General features: G+C 46.9%; 2 protein-coding genes across 2 annotated transcripts; one reads left to right on the top strand and one right to left on the bottom strand.

Moving 5' to 3' along the window:
* Positions 1-9,102: 9,102 nt before the first annotated feature.
* On the bottom strand, positions 9,103-18,382 carry LOC148970953 (uncharacterized). The gene is made up of 7 exons (XM_089122889.1): positions 18,033-18,382; positions 17,764-17,858; positions 17,451-17,568; positions 17,258-17,347; positions 17,009-17,176; positions 16,652-16,816; positions 9,103-9,423 (listed from the first exon to the last, which is right to left on the bottom strand). Exons 1-7 carry the CDS (start codon positions 18,043-18,045, stop codon positions 9,221-9,223), a joined length of 852 nt encoding a protein of 283 aa, XP_088979015.1. The 5' UTR covers positions 18,046-18,382; the 3' UTR covers positions 9,103-9,220.
* On the top strand, positions 10,254-14,502 carry LOC148970954 (uncharacterized). The gene is made up of 2 exons (XM_089122890.1): positions 10,254-11,002; positions 14,310-14,502. Exons 1-2 carry the CDS (start codon positions 10,370-10,372, stop codon positions 14,310-14,312), a joined length of 636 nt encoding a protein of 211 aa, XP_088979016.1. The 5' UTR covers positions 10,254-10,369; the 3' UTR covers positions 14,313-14,502.
* Positions 18,383-19,093: the final 711 nt, after the last annotated feature.

Raw genomic sequence — 19,093 nt, 5'->3', positions numbered from 1 at the left:
CATTCGCTTAGCCCTAGGCGAGTGGCGACAGTGGCTGGAGGGGGCGACCATTCCTTTTGTCGTTTGGACTGACCATAGGAATCTTGAGTACATTCGTTCGGCTAAACGACTTAATGCACGCCAGGCTCGTTGGGCTTTGTTTTTCGCTCGTTTCGAGTTTGTAATTTCCTATCGTCCGGGTTCGAAGAATACTAAACCGGACGCTTTGTCTCGTCTCTTTGATTCACCAGAGGTTCCCATTGACCCTGAAGGGATTCTTCCTAAGGGGCGTGTCGTCGGGGCGACTATCTGGGGAATTGAGAGGCAGGTAAAGCGAGCACTCTCTCACACTCCCGCTCCGCGCGCCTGTCCGAGGGGTCTTCTTTTCATTCCCGTTCCCACTCGTCTGGCCATTCTTCAGTGGGCTCACTCTGCCAAATTAGCGGGTCACCCCGGCGTTCGGGGTACGCTGGCTTCCATCCGTCAGCGTTTTTGGTGGCCCACTCGGGAACGTGACACACGCCGTTTCGTGGCTGCTTGTTCTGTTTGCGCACAGACTAAGTCCGGGAATTCCCCGCCTGCCGGTCTTCTCAGACCACTTCCTATTCCTTCTCGACCGTGGTCGCACATCGCCTTAGATTTTGTCACTGGTCTGCCAGCATCGGCGGGTAAAACCGTTATTCTGACAGTTATCGATCGCTTCTCTAAGGCGGCTCATTTTATTCCTCTCGCTAAGCTTCCTTCCGCTAAGGAGACGGCACAAATAATCGTCGAGAATGTGTTTAGGATCCACGGTCTCCCTACAGACATCGTCTCGGACAGGGGTCCGCAGTTCACGTCTCAATTCTGGAGGGAGTTTTGTCGTTTGATTGGGGCTTCCGTCAGTCTCTCGTCCGGCTTCCACCCCCAATCTAACGGTCAAGCCGAACGGGCCAATCAGACTGTTGGTCGCATCCTGCGAAGCCTTTCTTTTCGTAACCCTGCGTCGTGGTCAGAGCAGCTCCCCTGGGCCGAATACGCCCACAATTCGCTTCCCTCGTCAGCTACCGGTTTATCTCCTTTTCAGAGTAGCCTCGGGTACCAACCTCCTCTGTTCTCGTCTCAGCTCGCCGATTCCAATGTTCCCTCTGCTCAGGCTTTTGTCCAGCGTTGTGAGCGCACTTGGAGGAGAGTTAGGTCTGCTCTTTGCCGTTATAGGGCTCAGACTGTGAGAGCCGCTAATAAACGTAGAACCAAGAGCCCCAGATATTGTCGCGGTCAAAGGGTCTGGCTGTCCACTCTTAACCTTCCCCTTAAGACAACTTCTCGTAAACTGACTCCGCGGTTCATTGGTCCGTTCCGTATTGCTCCGATCGTTAGTCCTGTCGCGGTACGACTTGTTCTCCCTTGTTACCTTCGTCGGGTCCACCCGGTCTTCCATGTCTCTTGTGTTAAACCCGTCATCCGCGCCCCCATTCGTTCCCCCTCCCCCCCCCATTCGGGTCGAAGGCGCTCCCATCTACAGGGTCCGCAAGATTCTGGACATGCGTCCGCGGGGTCGTGGGCATCAGTTTCTGGTAGATTGGGAGGGGTACGGACCGGAGGAGAGGAGTTGGGTTCCCTCCCGGGACTTGCTGGACCGTTCACTGATCGATGATTTCCTCCGTAGCCGCCGGGTCTCCTCCTCAGAAGCGCCAAGAGGCGCTCGTTGAGGGGGGGGGTACTGTCATGTCCTGTCGTGTTGTGTCTGGTTCTCTCTCTTTACTCTGTCTCCCTCTGCTGGTCATATTAGGTTACTTTCTCTTTCTCCGCTCTTCCAGCTGTTCCTCATCTCCTCTGACTACCTCGTTCTCCCTCTTTCCACCTGTTCCCTTTCTCCCCTGATTAGCTCTCTATTTCTCTCCCTGCTACTGCTGCGTTCTTTGTCAGATTCTCTTTTAAACATCTAATGTTGGAAGCAAACCTCTGTCTCGGTTGTTTCACCGTCGTCCTGTCCTGTCGTGTCCTGGTGTCCGTCTGGTTAGTGCTACCTGTTAATCCTCTGATATCTACCCTGTCCAGTTCTCCTGAGGCTACATCTGAACTGGTACCCACTCTCTCCGCGTCTTCCTGGTGAGACCTGCAGTCTGTTGCCATTACCCAGAGATTCCTCTCGACTGCCTAAAGACTTTTTGAAGTTCATCAGTGACTTGAGTTTCGTTTCGGCGCCCGCTCTGCGGGCAGTTTATTTCCTCATTGTTAATTAATAAGAAGATCAGTCTGCCTCACTGTGTCTATCCTGGGTTCACGTTTCATTAAAGACTCTGTTTCTGTTACCTCGCTGTTGGGTCCTCTTTACCTGCATAACACAAACCACACCTATGAATAATGTAGCTACTTCATTTTAGATTTGTGTTGCTCCCAAGAATCCCGTTGGTAGGCTATAATAGCAACAGCACCCAAGGTCCGGCCACAAAGTTACTGTTTCATGTTTGATGTTTTAGATGTTAAAATAGGGCCCTTTCTTTGTCTCTCAAACATGGTTCAAGTTATGTATGAAATGGGGCTCAGCTCAATAACAGTCAGTCACTGCTGAATTGCAATGACTTTAAACAACAAAGCAAAATGCTCCAGGTCAAGGGATGAAATGCCATACAGTAATCTAAGACAAAGCAGGCTGTTGTATACAATGAATCTTCATATTAATTCCTAACTATAATACACTACAGTACGTGCTAGAGGTGAATAAACTCTAGATGTGATTAATAGCCTATGGATTCTGTCCTCCATTAATTTTTTTTTCAATTGGGATGTTTGCTAATGCCAGCCATAATGGGCCGAATGAATCTGCCTTATGTACAGTGTATCCTCTACAGGTTCTTTTTCATCCTTCCTCCAGTGTCCTCACTGTCCCATCAGTTTCCTCATCATTGTGGTAGTTATACTGTAACTGGCTAGTCTATTTCTAAGTCACAGGTATAATGTCCTTTTACCTCTTGATGTTCAGCAGACCATCTTTATAGAAATCACTAACTAGACTTAGAGTAGAAAAATGTACACTTTAACATGGGTAGAGTAAATGCTGACAAAATACTGAATTTGTCCTTGCATGATAGTGATTAAGCTGATGTGTATCCAGGGGAGGGCTGGGTCAAAATAATATACAATGAAATAAGACTTAATTAGGGGGAAGGAGGATTACAACAAGAAGACTTTTGTGTCAATCCTTTCTAATTTCCATCAAGTGTGACTGTCTGTCATTCCTTCCATACCAGGTAGTGATGAATAAGATATATGGCATTATAGAAGAGTTTGTTTACACATAACATGTCCAGATCATGTCTGATTAATGTGTTGTTATGTTGATGTTAATATGATGTTAATATCCCATTTCAATTAATTCATTATGTCTGATGTGAGACGCCATAAATGTAAAAATATCAGGGCTCAACTAATAACTGGGATTTGGCCTCCTCCTCAGGATGAAATTTGCTGGTGGTACTTCATTCTACATCCCAATTATCCTCCATGGAGCACTGAGACTCATACTATATCTGATGGGACTGATGATGGGGGTATCATCTGCAAACTTGATCTTGGTCGTTTCTCCTCCAGCAGTAGAACTGTAGCAGTAGCTGGTGATTTGTACTACTGATCCTCGTGACCCGTCCTGCGCCACCCATGAACCCATGTCTTGTGCCACCTGTCCTATTTACTGTGCCACTGACTTGCTGTCCCATGCACTGACCTGCACAACTCATTTTGTTTTGTGACACTTGCCTACTCTCACATGGCACTCACTCAATATCCCATCTGATGTGCCTACTGTCCGTAGTCATTAGTCACTGTCCAATGGGTTCGGTTTAGGATTAGGTTAAGGGTTAGGTTTTTAACATTTTGTAAGTCTCACGGGACATAGACTAGTGGCACAGGACAAAAAGTGAGTGGGGCAGGACAGTGTACAGGACAGTAGACGAGTGGCACGAGCCACCAGCAGCAGTAGAATAGTGTTTGCTCCTACTACCTCTCTACAGCCTTATGGTGGCCTATCTGTATTGATGTTTCCATATTGTTAAAATTGACCAATTTAATTATATGAAAGTATCAAGTGACACAGATCTATATTGCTGTTCATGACTTGCAGGCTGGAGAACAGATTGAGGATCTATCATGTTATATGCTAAGCTATGCACGCATAGGTGTTAATTGACTCCAAATGTAGCAGAGTAAACAGCCAGGTTGATGGCATTTTCCACAGCCTGGTAAGCAAACTGATAGGGATCCATGATTGATGATACAATAGTATATAGCATGAATGCAGACCAAAAAGTCAATTTTTTTTTTTTATCCAAATCAAGTAAAATCAGAATCAAGTCAATAAAAAAAATTGTATCCAAATCAAGTAAAATCAGAATAAACATGGACTTGGAGCTTATCATAACTTTTAAAGACACATTCTACTTTCCATTTTCAGAAAAAAGGGTGTCTGGCAGATATAGGCTTAGTCAATGAGGAGTTGGTTGGCTGGTAAATTGAGAAATGTCCAGGGATGAGAGATATATGAGACTGTAAAACAACAGTGCTGGTGTTCTAACATGCAGCTTAATTATACTTTCAGACACTGGCTACGACCTTGTTGTCCTGTTTCCAACTCTGAACCTATCACCACCCTTACTGAAATGATCACTTTTTTCATGTTAATTTAAATACTATCCTGCTTAAATACATTGGTTTTGAATATATGAAAAACAAGATTAATGGGTTTTTATCAAATCTCCGATCTGTCAAGTCAACACAGCGCGTTAAATACTGCCAAGTGACACCAGGTCCCATGGACAATTTTTGACTTTTGATTTCACCAGTGCCACGTCTGCATCCTGAAGAGTTTTTATATTATGACAGTATACTGTAAAATGTAGATTTTGAATAAAGACTACAAGGCAATTATGTACTTTATGCACTTTTTACAATCACAAATTATTTACACTTTCAAATTCATTCAAGTTTATTGTAGCCATTTCCAGTTGAAGAAATCTATCTTTGTGTGCTCACATGTACCACAACACACATCTGACACAAGAAAATTCAATAGAGCATAAATGAGCTCCCTATTGTCCTTTAAGTGCTAAAGTTGAGGTTGAAATGTCACAGTCCAGAATGCATAAAACAGTCCACCCAGAGGGCCAATCCATTCAGTCAATATTGCAATTATATTACACACTCATGATTGAAGTATATGAAGTTGCAGTGCAAAATAATTTCACAATTAACAACACCTAATGTTGATAACTGAATTATCATAGGGTTAGTGCATATTTACATGTGTTACGACCCGTAAGGTCTGTGTGTGTGTTGGGGTGGTTGTGGGTGTGTTCTTTTTCGCCTGCAGGGGAATACCCGTGTCCAGAGCCTGACGTCATGGGAAATCCCGCAGCTGGAACTGATCCGCGGAAATTAGGGAGACGAATAAAGGGAGCCAGTGAAGCGCTCTCACTCTCTCACTCATTTCCTTGGTGGCCCGCATCCCTCCGGCGTGAATTACTGCATGAACTACTGTGTGAGCAGCTACGTGGACAACTGTGTGAACTACTGCGTGAATTACTGCATGAACTACTGTATGAGCAGCTACGTGGACAACTGTGTGAACTACTGCGTGAATTACTGCATGAACTACTGTGTGAACGGCTACGTGGACAACTGTGTGAACTACTGCGTGAGCTGCTGTGTGAGTTTATGGTGCGGACAACGGCGGGACGTGATCCGCCAGGTGCTTGGTCTTCAATCCACTTCACACCGTGCGTCCGGTTACCTTGGTGAAGCAGCTGGAAGTCGGCGGGGTGAGCGGCCGGCGGTGGGGTTTTCCCGAGCGTGCTTTAACGCGGTGGAGAGCCGTGGGGACTGTTTGTTGTGTTGCATACCTCATTTTTGAATGCTATATTAATGAATTTATGACACCCCTCCTGTCTTTTAGATGGGAGTTTATTTCCTTCTTGTTTGAAATAAATGCGTGAATCTGACACATGTTTTGGGTCATCCTTGGTTCTCCCACCTGGAATAAATATTTATTTTGTTCGTCCTATCCCTAGACATACCATGGACGTAACAAAAGTGGGGGCTCGTCCAGGATATGTTATTTCTGGAGCACCAGGATGCTTAATTCATGTTTCAGGTTGGATGTATTGCTGTTTATGGTAATGTAATGGTTGATGTTAATCCCGAGTAAAATATCTTGACTGCTTCCTCAGCTTAGTGCAGGGTAGTGTCCAGCTGGGCTTGAGAAGCCTTTCCATCGGGCACTAGTTTATTATTTTTCCTTTATTATTTTTGGAGGCGAATCCTGGGCGGAGACTGCGTTCTCCAAAGGGGGCTGGCGTTTCAGGGTTTCGACCGCTGATGTACTGCCTGTAAGTCGCCTCGAGCCCGGCAAGCCTCTGAAGATAGATAGGTAAGTTTTGGTGAGGCAGGTGCTGAGGAAGTTCGTTCTGTGGAGGGAAGTTGTGAGTTTGTAAACAGGGATCAATGTTAAACATTGGGTTTATTTTATTCAGCGTGGTGATATTGTGTGTATCTTGTGTTGTGGTCATGGCCACGTTTGACTTAAATGTTTTTGTGTCCCATCCAGATTTGAACCAGTTGGATAAGTGCAAGAAAACTGAGCTCCACGCCATTGCAAACCATTACGGTATTTCTGTGTCCGCTTCTTTAGTAAAATCTGAATTAAAATCTCTAGTTTTAGATGGACTCGTTAAAAAAGGGGTTATCATAATGCCGGTGCCTATGGGTGGTTCTGGGCCAGAACTGAAAGAAGGGGGGGAGCCACTTGAAGATGGAACTCCTGCTGGCCGGCAGGCAATACCGACAAGGAAGCCTATAACGATACCGCAGTTTTTGCCATTCTCAGTTGAGTCATCTCCTGGCTCTAAGCAGGATAGCCGATTAAAAGTCCGTTTGTTGCGGCTTCAGATGGAGAAGGAAGAAAAAGAGAGAGATTTCGAACTCCACAGGGAGCTGGAACTTAGGAAACTAGAGGCAGATACAGCTTTTAAAATGAGACAATTGGAGTTACAAACCACAGCAGACGCTGCTCGTCCTGTGCCCGCTGCTGATAAAATATCTCCTCAGTCGGCCGGTGATTATGATGTGAGTAAATATATTTCACTGGTGCCTGTGTTTCGTGAGGCTGAAGTGGAGACCTATTTTGGGGCATATGAGCGTGTTGCTGGTGCTCTACGTTGGCCTAAGGAGGTGTGGGCCATCTTACTCCAGTGTAAATTGACCGGTAAAGCCCAGGAAGCGTGTGCAGCCTTGTCTGTAGAGGACGGCCTGAATTATGATCGAGTTAAAAATGCCATTCTGAGAGCTTACGAGTTAGTGCCGGAAGCCTACCGACAGCGGTTTCGCGGTCTACGGAAAAGTCCCGATCAAACCTTTACAGATTTTGCTCGCGAAAAGGGGGTTCTTTTTGATCGATGGTGCGCATCGTGTAAAGCAGATGATGTGGCTGCTATACGTGAGCTAATTTTGCTCGAGGAGTTTAAAAACAGTTTACCTGAACGTACTGCGGTATATCTAGGGGAACAAAAGATAGCTTCTCTACAGCAGGCAGCCATATTCGCAGATGAGTTCGCGCTTTTACATAAGTCCACCTTTACCAAACATGAGGTTTCATCACGTGGGGGATTTGAAAGTACTGAACAGCTGGTACGCAGTCCCATTGACAGTCGTCCCAAGGGGTCCCCCATTCAGAAGGCGGACAGAGTGTGTTTTTTTTTGTCGCAAGGTTGGACACTTAATTGCTGACTGCAGGGCTTGGAAGGGACAGCAACCTAGTGCAAGCCAAAGTGACCGCGATTTTATCGTTACTGACTCCCACCACTCGACGTGAACTTAGGAGATTTCTGGGTATGGGGGGATATTATAGGTGTTTCTGCCAAAACTTTTCGGTGGTAGTTGCTCCACTCACCAGATTGTGTAGTCCTTTGGTACCATTTGTTTGGGATGATGGGTGTGATCGGGCTTTTAACCCTCTTGTTTTTTTAGCCCGCATGTACAACAGTAACCAGCGGTTGATGCGCTGGGCCCTCCTGGCCCAAGGCTACAACCTCCATATTAAACATAAGAGAGGAGCGGATAACATCGTGGCTGATGCTTTGTCCCGTGGGTAAGGCCGTTCTCTCTCTCCCTGATATTATTATTAGTATTGTTTTGTTTTTGTTTTGTTTTTGTTTTTTTCTTCCTTTGGTAGAACTGTAATAACATGACAACGGGAAGTTAAAATTCTTGCAGTAGGTATACAAACTATTTAATAGGTTTGTTCTTATGGGTGGGGGTGTTACGACCCGTAAGGTCTGTGTGTGTGTTGGGGTGGTTGTGGGTGTGTTCTTTTTCGCCTGCAGGGGAATACCCGTGTCCAGAGCCTGACGTCATGGGAAATCCCGCAGCTGGAACTGATCCGCGGAAATTAGGGAGACGAATAAAGGGAGCCAGTGAAGCGCTCTCACTCTCTCACTCATTTCCTTGGTGGCCCGCATCCCTCCGGCGTGAATTACTGCATGAACTACTGTGTGAGCAGCTACGTGGACAACTGTGTGAACTACTGCGTGAATTACTGCATGAACTACTGTATGAGCAGCTACGTGGACAACTGTGTGAACTACTGCGTGAATTACTGCATGAACTACTGTGTGAACGGCTACGTGGACAACTGTGTGAACTACTGCGTGAGCTGCTGTGTGAGTTTATGGTGCGGACAACGGCGGGACGTGATCCGCCAGGTGCTTGGTCTTCAATCCACTTCACACCGTGCGTCCGGTTACCTTGGTGAAGCAGCTGGAAGTCGGCGGGGTGAGCGGCCGGCGGTGGGGTTTTCCCGAGCGTGCTTTAACGCGGTGGAGAGTCGTGGGGACTGTTTGTTGTGTTGCATACCTCATTTTTGAATGCTATATTAATGAATTTATGACACCCCTCCTGTCTTTTAGATGGGAGTTTATTTCCTTCTTGTTTGAAATAAATGCGTGAATCTGACACATGTTTTGGGTCATCCTTGGTTCTCCCACCTGGAATAAATATTTATTTTGTTCGTCCTATCCCTAGACATACCAGGGACGTAACACATGTCTGATAGCTTGGGGGTTAGACTGCTAATAAAAGGTAGCCAGAGTCTGGTCATTCTGCAGCGATAAATTATTGCTTGCTGGAGGTTGTTGAAGACAAGCTGGAAATTGTTGAAGTTGAAAAAGAAAGGATCAGCAGATTTTAAAAACAAAACAGAGTGGTCTCCTTTCTAATCTTCTTCTGACTCTGGACTACTAAGGTTATATTCGTCATCAGTGTCCGCTCTGCATTCTGTGTCCTGTATCTGGAGGTCATCAACTATAGCACTATCCGTGCTCACAGCTTGTTGGCATAAACTCTCCAGTGCATAAGACCTCCGCATGAGGACACTTTTGAAACCAGCTGCAGCATCCTCTGACAAGTCACCAAAATCTGTAACATACTGTGGTAGGGGGGCGTGGTTTTCGCGGCGTCTGTAGTGAGAGACGAGTCAATGAGCTGCGCGGAGAGTAAGTCGGTCAAGTGCAAATGATGAACAGCTGTGTCTATTTGCAGTGATTGGAGCGGGGAGACCGTAAAGGCCGCAGACTGGGAGAGAGGAGAGAGAGAGAGACCTGGGAGCTTGTGTGGCAGTCTGAGCAGCGGGAAGAGACTGTGTCCGAGAGACTTGAAAAAGCTGTATACAGCGGGAAAGAGTTTTATGATTTGCTGTTTGTTTTATTTCTGAGTTGTGTTTGTGAAGAGCGCTGAGGCGCCGTGGGAAGAGATATCAAAAAAATAAAAACACACAAGCTCCTCTATTCGCCGATCCTGTCTCCTTCTTCACCCCTAACTGAACTTTATTACACTGGTGCCGAAAACCCGGGAAGAAGGAGACTGCCGTCGCCATGTCGAGCCCGTCAGGTTCGCCGTTTACGGAGATTATTCAATCACTCGCGGCCATGCAGAGGGAACAACATCAAGCCCTGCTGTCCTTTAAGGAAGAACACAAGCAGCGCTTCCAGGCGCTGCTTCAAGGACAGCAGGAGGACCGCGAGTTGTTCCGGAGCTGTTTCGACCAGGGGGCTGCGGCCACCCCCGCTACAACATCGGCCACGGCACTCTCGGTGTCAAGGATGGGTCCCCAGGATGAACCGGAGGCGTTCCTGGACCTGTTCGAGAGGACAGCGGAGGCCCGGGGGTGGCCCAAAACAGACTGGCCGCTGCGACTCATCCCACTCCTATCAGGGTAGTCGCAGCTCGCCGCCCACCAACTGCCAGTCTCCTGGTCTACCAAGATCTACGGCGCGCCATTCTGCAGCGGGTCGGCCGGTCGGCGGAACAACATCGTCAGCGGTTCCGTTCCCTGACTCTGGAGGAGGCCGGTCGGCCCTTCGTGATGGCGCAACAGCTCCGGGACTCCTGCCGTAAATGGCTGGTGGCCGAGGGAAGGGACGTCGGGACAATCGTCGACCTGGTGGTTCTGGAGCAGTTCATCACGAAACTTCCCAAGAAAACAGCTCAATGGGTCCAGTGCCACCGTCCGACGTTGCTGGACCAGGCCATCCAACTGGCGGAAGATCACATGGTGGCGTGCTCGGGGGTCGGCGAACCCCTCCCATCTGCCTCTCTCTCCCACTCTTTTTTCTCCCCCTCCCCAGTCTCTCTCTCGTCCCCCTCTGGAAAAACTATCCCTTCTCCCAGGTCTCGGGGTGGGCCGGCGCCCAGGCTCGCGCCGCGATGGAGATCCGGCGGCCAGAGGGACTCCCCGTCGGCCGGGAGGATGACGGAGGGGGGGACACCTGGCGGGGAATTCCCCTCCCCGGCTCCGGTCGTTGCGCTCTCCCCACACCAATCCCTTGCCCCACTTCCCGCCGCTGGGACAGCGGGAAAGCCCGGGCCGGCCTGTTGGCGCTGTGGGGATCCGGGCCACTTTATTGATCGCTGTCCGGTGATGGAGGTGGGGACGCTGGTCCGGGTCCCCGACGCGCCAAGGGCCGCCCCCGATCAAGCTGGCTTGTACCAGATACCCGTGAGTATCAAGGGGGGTACTTATCAGGCTTTGGTGGATTCAGGATGTAACCAAACCTCGATTCATCAAAGCCTGATTCGATCTGGGGCATTGGATAACAGCCGCATGGTTAAGGTACGGTGTGTGCACGGGGTCGTGGTGAGTTATCCCTTAATGCCGGTAAAAATTTTATTCAGGGGTCAAAAGCATAGTGTGGAGGTGGCAGTTAACCCGCACCTCCGGCATCCGCTAATTTTGGGTACGGATTGGCCGGGCTTTACGAATTTGTTGAAATTTTTATGTGCGGGTGCCGCTCGGGGGAAAAAGCAGCGGGGGAAGACAGCGATGGTGCAGGTGGGAGACACTGTACCGGGACCTCTGGGCACTGCGGCGGGGGAACAGAGCGCGTCAGAGGGAAATATTCTCTCTGAGCGCGATTATTTTCCCTTGGAGCAGTCCCAGGATGAGACGCTCAAACATGCGTTTGATAAGGTCCAGTCCATCGACGGACGGCTGCTCCACCCGCACCAACCGCTCTCTTACCCCTATTTTTGCATAATTAAAGATAGGTTGTATCGGGTGGCCCGAGACGCCCAGACAAATGAGGATACAACCCAGTTATTGGTACCAAAGAGCCGTCGGGAAATGCTTTTCCAGGCGGCTCACTGTAATCCGATGGCCGGTCATTTAGGGCAAACGGCGACACTAAACCGTCTCATGGCCCGATTCTTTTGGCCGGGCATTCACGAGAACGTGCGCAGGTGGTGCGCGTCTTGTCGCGAATGTCAGTTGGTTAATCCACCGGCCACTCCAAAAGCACCCTTGTGCCCCCTTCCACTGATGCAGGTCCCCTTCGAGCGAATTGGCATGGACCTCATCGGGCCATTAGAACGATCAGCACGAGGGCATCGTTTTGCGTTAGTCTTAGTGGACTACGCAACACGATACCCGGAGGCAGTTCCGCTTCGCAATATCTCAGCTAAGAGTGTCGCAAGCGCGCTGTTTTCATTAATCTCCCGGGTGGGGGTCCCGAAAGAGATCCTCACCGATCAGGGCACGGCGTTTATGTCAAAGACAATACGCGAACTTTACGAGTTGTTAGGCATTAAATCGATTCGCACCAGCGTCTATCACCCACAAACGGATGGTCTGGTCGAACGGTTTAATCGGACGTTAAAAGCCATGATTCGTAAGTTCGTTCACGAAGACGCCAAAAATTGGGATAAGTGGCTAGAACCCCTGTTGTTTGCTATACGCGAGGTCCCCCAAGCCTCCACGGGGTTTTCCCCTTTCGAGCTTCTTTTCGGTCGTCAACCCCGTGGGGTGTTGGATGTACTGAAGGAGACTTGGGAGGACGGACCATCCGCTAGCAAAAACGAAATTCAGTATGTCCTGGACCTGAGAACGAAACTTCACACTTTGGGGCGGCTATCTTTGGAGAATTTGTTACAGGCCCAGGACAGACAGAGGCAGCAATATAATAGGGGGGCTAGACTTCGTCAATTTGCACCGGGAGATAAGGTCCTTGTATTACTTCCCACGTCCAGTTCGAAATTACTCGCAAAGTGGCAAGGGCCCTTTGAGGTCACACGGCGGGTTGGGGATCTCAACTATGAGGTAGTGCGAACAGATAGGGGCGGGGGACGTCAGATTTACCACCTCAACCTGCTTAAAAAATGGGTTGAGGCTGAGGCAGTGATGCTGGCGACGGTGGTAGGTGGAGAGGAGGACCTCGGGCCAGAAGCGAATATCAAACACCATTCCTTCGCTCTGGCTCCCTCTGGCGACCACCTCTCACCCTCGCAGCTCACTGACATTAAGAATTTACAAGCAGAGTTTGCGGATGTGTTCTCGCCCCTACCTGGCCGAACGAATCTCATTCAGCACCACGTTGAGACTGATCCGGGGGCCGTAGTACGTTGCCGCCCGTATCGTTTACCGGAACACAAAAAAAGTGGTTCAGGACGAATTAGAGACAATGCTGGACCTGGGGGTAATAGAAGAATCCAACAGTGACTGGGCAAGCCCGATAGTTTTAGTCCTGAAACCTGACGGCTCGGTTCGGTTCTGTGTGGATTATAGAAAGGAGAAAGCGGTGTCTAAGTTTGATGCTTATCCAATGCCGAGGATTGACGAATTGCTTGATCGGCTTGGTTCCGCTCGATTTTATTCGACACTGGATTTAACAAAGGGATATTGGCAGATCCCCTTATCTCCAATGTCCAAAGAAAAAACAGCTTTTACCACGCCGTTTGGATTACACCAATTTGTCACGCTTCCGTTCGGGTTGTTCGGGGCACCGGCGACTTTTCAGCGTTTGATGGACAGAATTCTCCGGCCGCATGCTGCATATGCCGCTGCTTACTTGGATGACATCATCATCTATAGTAATGATTGGCAGCGTCATATGCAGTATTTGCGTGCTGTCCTGAAAATGCTGAGAAGAGCTGGGCTCACGGCCAACCCGAAGAAGTGTGCAATTGGGCGGGTGGAAGTAAAGTATCTGGGGTTCCACTTGGGACATGGACAGGTGCGTCCCCAAATTGATAAGACAGCTGCAGTTGCAACCTGTCCAAGTCCGAAGACCAAAAAGGAGGTTAGGCAGTTCCTGGGGCTAGCGGGATATTATAGACGGTTTGTACCTAACTATTCGGACCTCGCTAGCCCGCTGACTGACCTAACTAAAAAGGGGGCTCCAGATACGATTCAGTGGACGGAGCAGTGCCAGCGGGCTTTTACCCAGATAAAGGCTGCTCTGTGCGGCGGCCCGCTTTTGCATGCTCCTGACTTTTCTCTCCCTTTCATCCTACAGACGGACGCGTCGGACAGGGGTTTGGGCGCGGTCCTGTCCCAGGAGGTGGGGGGGGAGGAACGGCCGGTGCTGTACATCAGTCGGAAGCTTTCGAAGAGAGAGACGATGTACAGCACCATTGAGAAGGAGTGTTTGGCCATACGGTGGGCTGTCCTCACCCTCCGCTACTACCTCCTGGGCCGGGAGTTCACCCTGTGTTCGGACCACGCGCCCCTCCAATGGCTCCACCGCATGAAAGATACCAACGCGCGGATCACCCGGTGGTATTTGGCGTTACAACCTTTTAAGTTTCAGGTGGTCCACAGGCCGGGGACGCAGATGGCGGTGGCCGACTTCCTCTCCAGGAGGGAGGGGGGAGGCTGCAGGCCGGACGGTTCCCCGGCCTGAGTCGGGCGGTGGGGGTATGTGGTAGGGGGGCGTGGTTTTCGCGGCGTCTGTAGTGAGAGACGAGTCAATGAGCTGCGCGGAGAGTAAGTCGGTCAAGTGCAAATGATGAACAGCTGTGTCTATTTGCAGTGATTGGAGCGGGGAGACCGTAAAGGCCGCAGACTGGGAGAGAGGAGAGAGAGAGAGACCTGGGAGCTTGTGTGGCAGTCTGAGCAGCGGGAAGAGACTGTGTCCGAGAGACTTGAAAAAGCTGTATACAGCGGGAAAGAGTTTTATGATTTGCTGTTTGTTTTATTTCTGAGTTGTGTTTGTGAAGAGCGCTGAGGCGCCGTGGGAAGAGATATCAAAAAAATAAAAACACACAAGCTCCTCTATTCGCTGATCCTGTCTCCTTCTTCACCCCTAACTGAACTTTATTACACATACATAAACATGGGAATTACTAATATTGTTCAAAAATTATAGCATGTAGAACCACATATGACATAAAAATGTTACTTGTTCTCAAATTCAAATTCAATTGAACTCAAATTCATTGAAATTGTATGTTTAACATCCTATACTTTGCATAAATTGGAGGTATAAAGTGCAGTCAGGGAGGGATGGGGGTTTGCAGAAGCTGGGGATAGCGTCATTTGTGTGCCTCAATCCTGAGCGAGTAATTTTAAGTTTTGAGCACAGAGAACTATATTTTGAACAGAAATTAACTATATTTTGAAAAACAAATTAGTTTGAGCAAAGAAAAAAACGATTCTGTGCTCAATAAATGTATTTGCTATTATCCATATTAATGTGCAATAATAACCCCTCTCACACAGTTTACAGGTGCTCTCTCAAACTTATTCTCTGCACTCCTGTCAAGTCCCTCTCTCTCTCTCTCGTGCTCAACTCTTGACACACACGCTTGCTCAACTTGCAACAGCGTTACAAGTGTGCCGCAAAATTAACCAATCGGAAAATTAAAGGTCAATTGTGATTGGCTGTCTCCAATCAAATCGCTAGTAGAACCAAAGCCCGTCTGGTAACTGACTACAGTGTAATAGTCCTACACAGTCTCATCCCAAGAAGTCATATAACTGACATCTTGGGACGTCTTTTTACCATACTTCAATATCCGCCTTTATAGGGTACCCTTAAACGTCGGTTATATGACGATCCTGGGACGACATACAACTGACGCTTTACCTTTAACGTCGGTTAGGTGACGGGGTAGGTTTAGGATCCGATAACGTCATCTAACCGATGTTTAAGGGTACCCTAAAAAGGCGGATATTCACGTATGGTCAAAAGACGTCCCAAGACATCAGTTATATGACGTCTTGGGATGAGACTGCGCTGTAATAGCCAATCACAATTTACCTTTAATTTTACGATTGGTTGATTTTGTGGCACACTTGTAACGCTCTTGCACGTTGAGCGAGCATGTCAAGAGTTGAGCGCGCACAGAATTAAGAGATTGAGAGAGAGAGAGGGACTTGACAGGAGTGCAGAGAATAAGTTTGAGAGAGCACCTGTAAACAGAGTGAGAGGGGTTATTATTGCACGTGCATATGGCTAATAGCAAATACATTTATTGAGCACAGAATCGTTTTTTTTCTTTGCTCAAACAATTTTTTTTTTTGCGATTGTTAATTTCTGTTCAAAATATAATGCATTGTATTTTTTTTATGGGGGGGGGGGGGGGGCTAAACAAAGTGTGAGGGTGGAGCAGAGTCGTACAACTAATATAGAAAACAATAAAACTTGTCAAGTCAAGTCAAGTCACATTTATTTATATAGCGCTTTTCACAATACAGATTGTATCAAAGCAGCTTCAAAGTGATAACATGTAAGTAGCACAACACAGATCACTAACATTGCTAAACACTAAATAACCCCAACTGAGCAAGCTCAAAGCAAGCCAAAAGCAAGGCGACAGTGGCAAGGAACCAAACTCCATCAGATTGGATGGAGAAAAAACCTTGGGAGAACCCAGGCTCTTTTCCACTGACTGGTACCAGATCCACTTGACTCTGGTACCAAGCACTTTTGGTTCCACCTCTGTTGAAGTTCCAACAATGATGTGCAGATAGCTCTGTGGTCATTGTTATTGCTAGCATCATGTTAACGTTCTGAGCAGGTCCTCAACAGCAGCTTAGAGTTAGAGAGACAGGACAGCCGATAGAGTAAATATTGCTCCCCAAAAACATGTCTGTATTGCGATGATTTCAGAATACTGTTGATTTTATCTGTTCTGCTGTAGTGATTGCTGTTACAAACTTTTACAAAATGGTGATGCAAAGATAGTTCACTTCAGTATCACTATAGCAACCGGTTCCATGAAATGGTACTTTTATGCAGTAGAAAATTAAACCAAAAATTTAAAACCAAACCAAGTAGAGTCATGTTGAGGTGAGTGGAACCAATACCATTCAATGGAAAAGGGACTATACATATGTTAGTGAGGAAAAAAAAATCCAAATTTGACTTACAGCCCATTCTGATGTTCTCTTTCAGCTTCTCCACTCCCTTTATCTCCTTATGGAGAGATGTGATGTGCTGAGACATCTCCTTAACCAGGATGCTCTGCTCCTCCTCAAGGCGTCTAATTAGCATAATTTGGTCAAAAAGAGACCGTTTTAACCTGAAGGAGTGACCTTTAGGTAGTGGGAATAGATGGAAATATGAAAAGTGATTTAGTATTTATGATTAAGTTATAAACCAAAACATATGAGAGAGAGAGAGAGAGAGAGAGAGAGAGAGAGAGAGAGAGGGGGGGAGGGAGATTTTGCAATATCGTATACAGACAGGTATACATTTTCAAGAACATGTCAGGACTACCACCACACCATCCTCACGTCTCTCCCAAGGCAGGATGTAGTCCTCTGTCGAATTTGAACCCAACTCCTCATCAATTTTATCTTCTGCAATAGCATTGTACAGCTGGATCTTTTGTTTCATTTTTTTTTTTAATTGTCCTATTTTTCTTCTTTTTCTCTGTCTTGTCTGGTTGCTATCTGCAAAACGAAATAAGAAAACTATCAGGAAAACTGTTTTTGTTTGTTTGCAATGTGCCATTTGAATATCAGTCAACCAACCATGCTTCTTGCGTAGCAGAGCCACTATGATGCTCTCTATCTCAACCCTGAGATCCTCTGTTGCTCCCTGTTCTGCTGTGCTCCCTGGCTCTTAATAGGAAACACAATTATTTCAGAAATTGTTTAATTTAAAAATGTCTGATCACCTTAAGTAGTTAATATTTGAACAAACTAATTAACAGATGTGATTTACCTGTGACTGCCCACTGCTGAACATCACACACCCACTGCTGTGCTGTTTGTTCAGTGATGTCATTCTTCTGGCGGAAATCACTGAAGCTGGCAACTTCAAGCTTTACCTTCTCGGAAATCTTTAAATCACACAAAAATAAAAAATACCATACAAGCTTTCAGACAATACCGAGATCAAATTGAAATTCCATAACCTACAGTTTATAAATTAATAGATGAATGAGCTTATTACAGATGGATAGACGCCAGCTCTGCAGTTTGTTGTTAAAATGTATGTTGTGTCAGGCAAAAGGACCATTGGGAAATGTCCTTACTTTGATGTATCTGCAGGCTAAGACTTTATGAAGGTTTTCTGTCTTTTTTCTGTTCCACCCCATGGCCTGTTGCGTAAGCATATTATTCTCTTTCCCTGATTACAAAAAAATATGCATGCATGATTGGATCAATTTACATGAGAAAGACCATTGCAGTTAGACATGACCAAACACAAAAATTACTTTAGTGCAAGGATAACATGAAAATTACATTTTAGAAGTCAGAAATACCTCATCATAGCGTATGGTTTGTATTGTGTCATACCAACCTGCCTTTGTCATGTACTTTGTGACAAGAGCTGCCCTGGATAGAAAGCTGTTTACCTAGATAAACAATACAGAAATTAATGTATTCCTATATAACATTAAAAAAAATGTATGTATATGTGAACATGTAGCCATACTGTTTTATTGTTTGTCTTATTGTTTAACTAATATCTGTTGCGGCAAAAATCCTTTCCAACATCATCACTGCGTAAGAGACACTCAGAGTCAGATTAATGGAAAAATAAGAAGTACTTTATTCTTGCAAGAAGGTTCAGTCTGACACACAGAAGTAACGCTGTGGTGAGAGTGGCACACAGTCTGCCCCCTCCACACAGCTTTTATACTCAAACTCAAGGTTCCCTTTCGTAGTCACTTCGAGTTACGTCAGAAGTGACGGAGATTGGGGGTTTCGCATAGAAAGCCAATCCTCTTCGAGTATTTAAACACGAGCCAATGGCATGCAATGCCTTGGGGCTGCGGAAATTTGCATAGCGTACTCCGCCCTACTCCGTGAGTATAAAAGGAGGAAGTGAACGCAACCGCAGTATGTTTTCGCTTCGGAGCCAAGAGAACCTCTTCACTCCTGAAAGCTATTACAAGACTCTTCGAGACGAGCGTCCTCTTCAGTGTTGGTGTGACGGCGGTACCCAGCGAGTTTCTGCATTGCCTGCGATCTGTGCAGTGGTCTGCCAGACTTTGCGCTTCTCCCTGGTCGCCTCAGCGCTGAAAGAGTGAATTTCCTCCTCTCTGTAAAAGAGCTACACGCGGCACGTCTTTTTAAAGACGGTTCGCCCGTGTTCTTCTGGATGCGGTCGATTTCTGTCGTCATCTGATGGTCGCGATCGCTGCTCTGTATGCCTGGGCATTCAGCATGCAGCAGCAGCGTTCGTGGATGACTCATGTTCCTGCTATGGGGACATGACCATCTCCACACTGAGGTAAAAAAAAAAAAAAAAAAGAGATATATATATATATATAAAAAAAAAATTATATTTTATATATAGAATATATATTTTTATATATATAAAAAAAAAAATCTCACTAGAGTGAGAGCCCCGGTCCC

This window comes from Pimephales promelas, chromosome 18, assembly GCF_988280905.1.
Source record: "Pimephales promelas chromosome 18, fPimPro1.hap1.1, whole genome shotgun sequence".
Lineage (NCBI taxonomy): Eukaryota > Metazoa > Chordata > Actinopteri > Cypriniformes > Leuciscidae > Pimephales > Pimephales promelas.
Note: the sequence above shows the minus strand (reverse complement) of the source record. Positions and strands in the feature narration are given on the sequence as shown.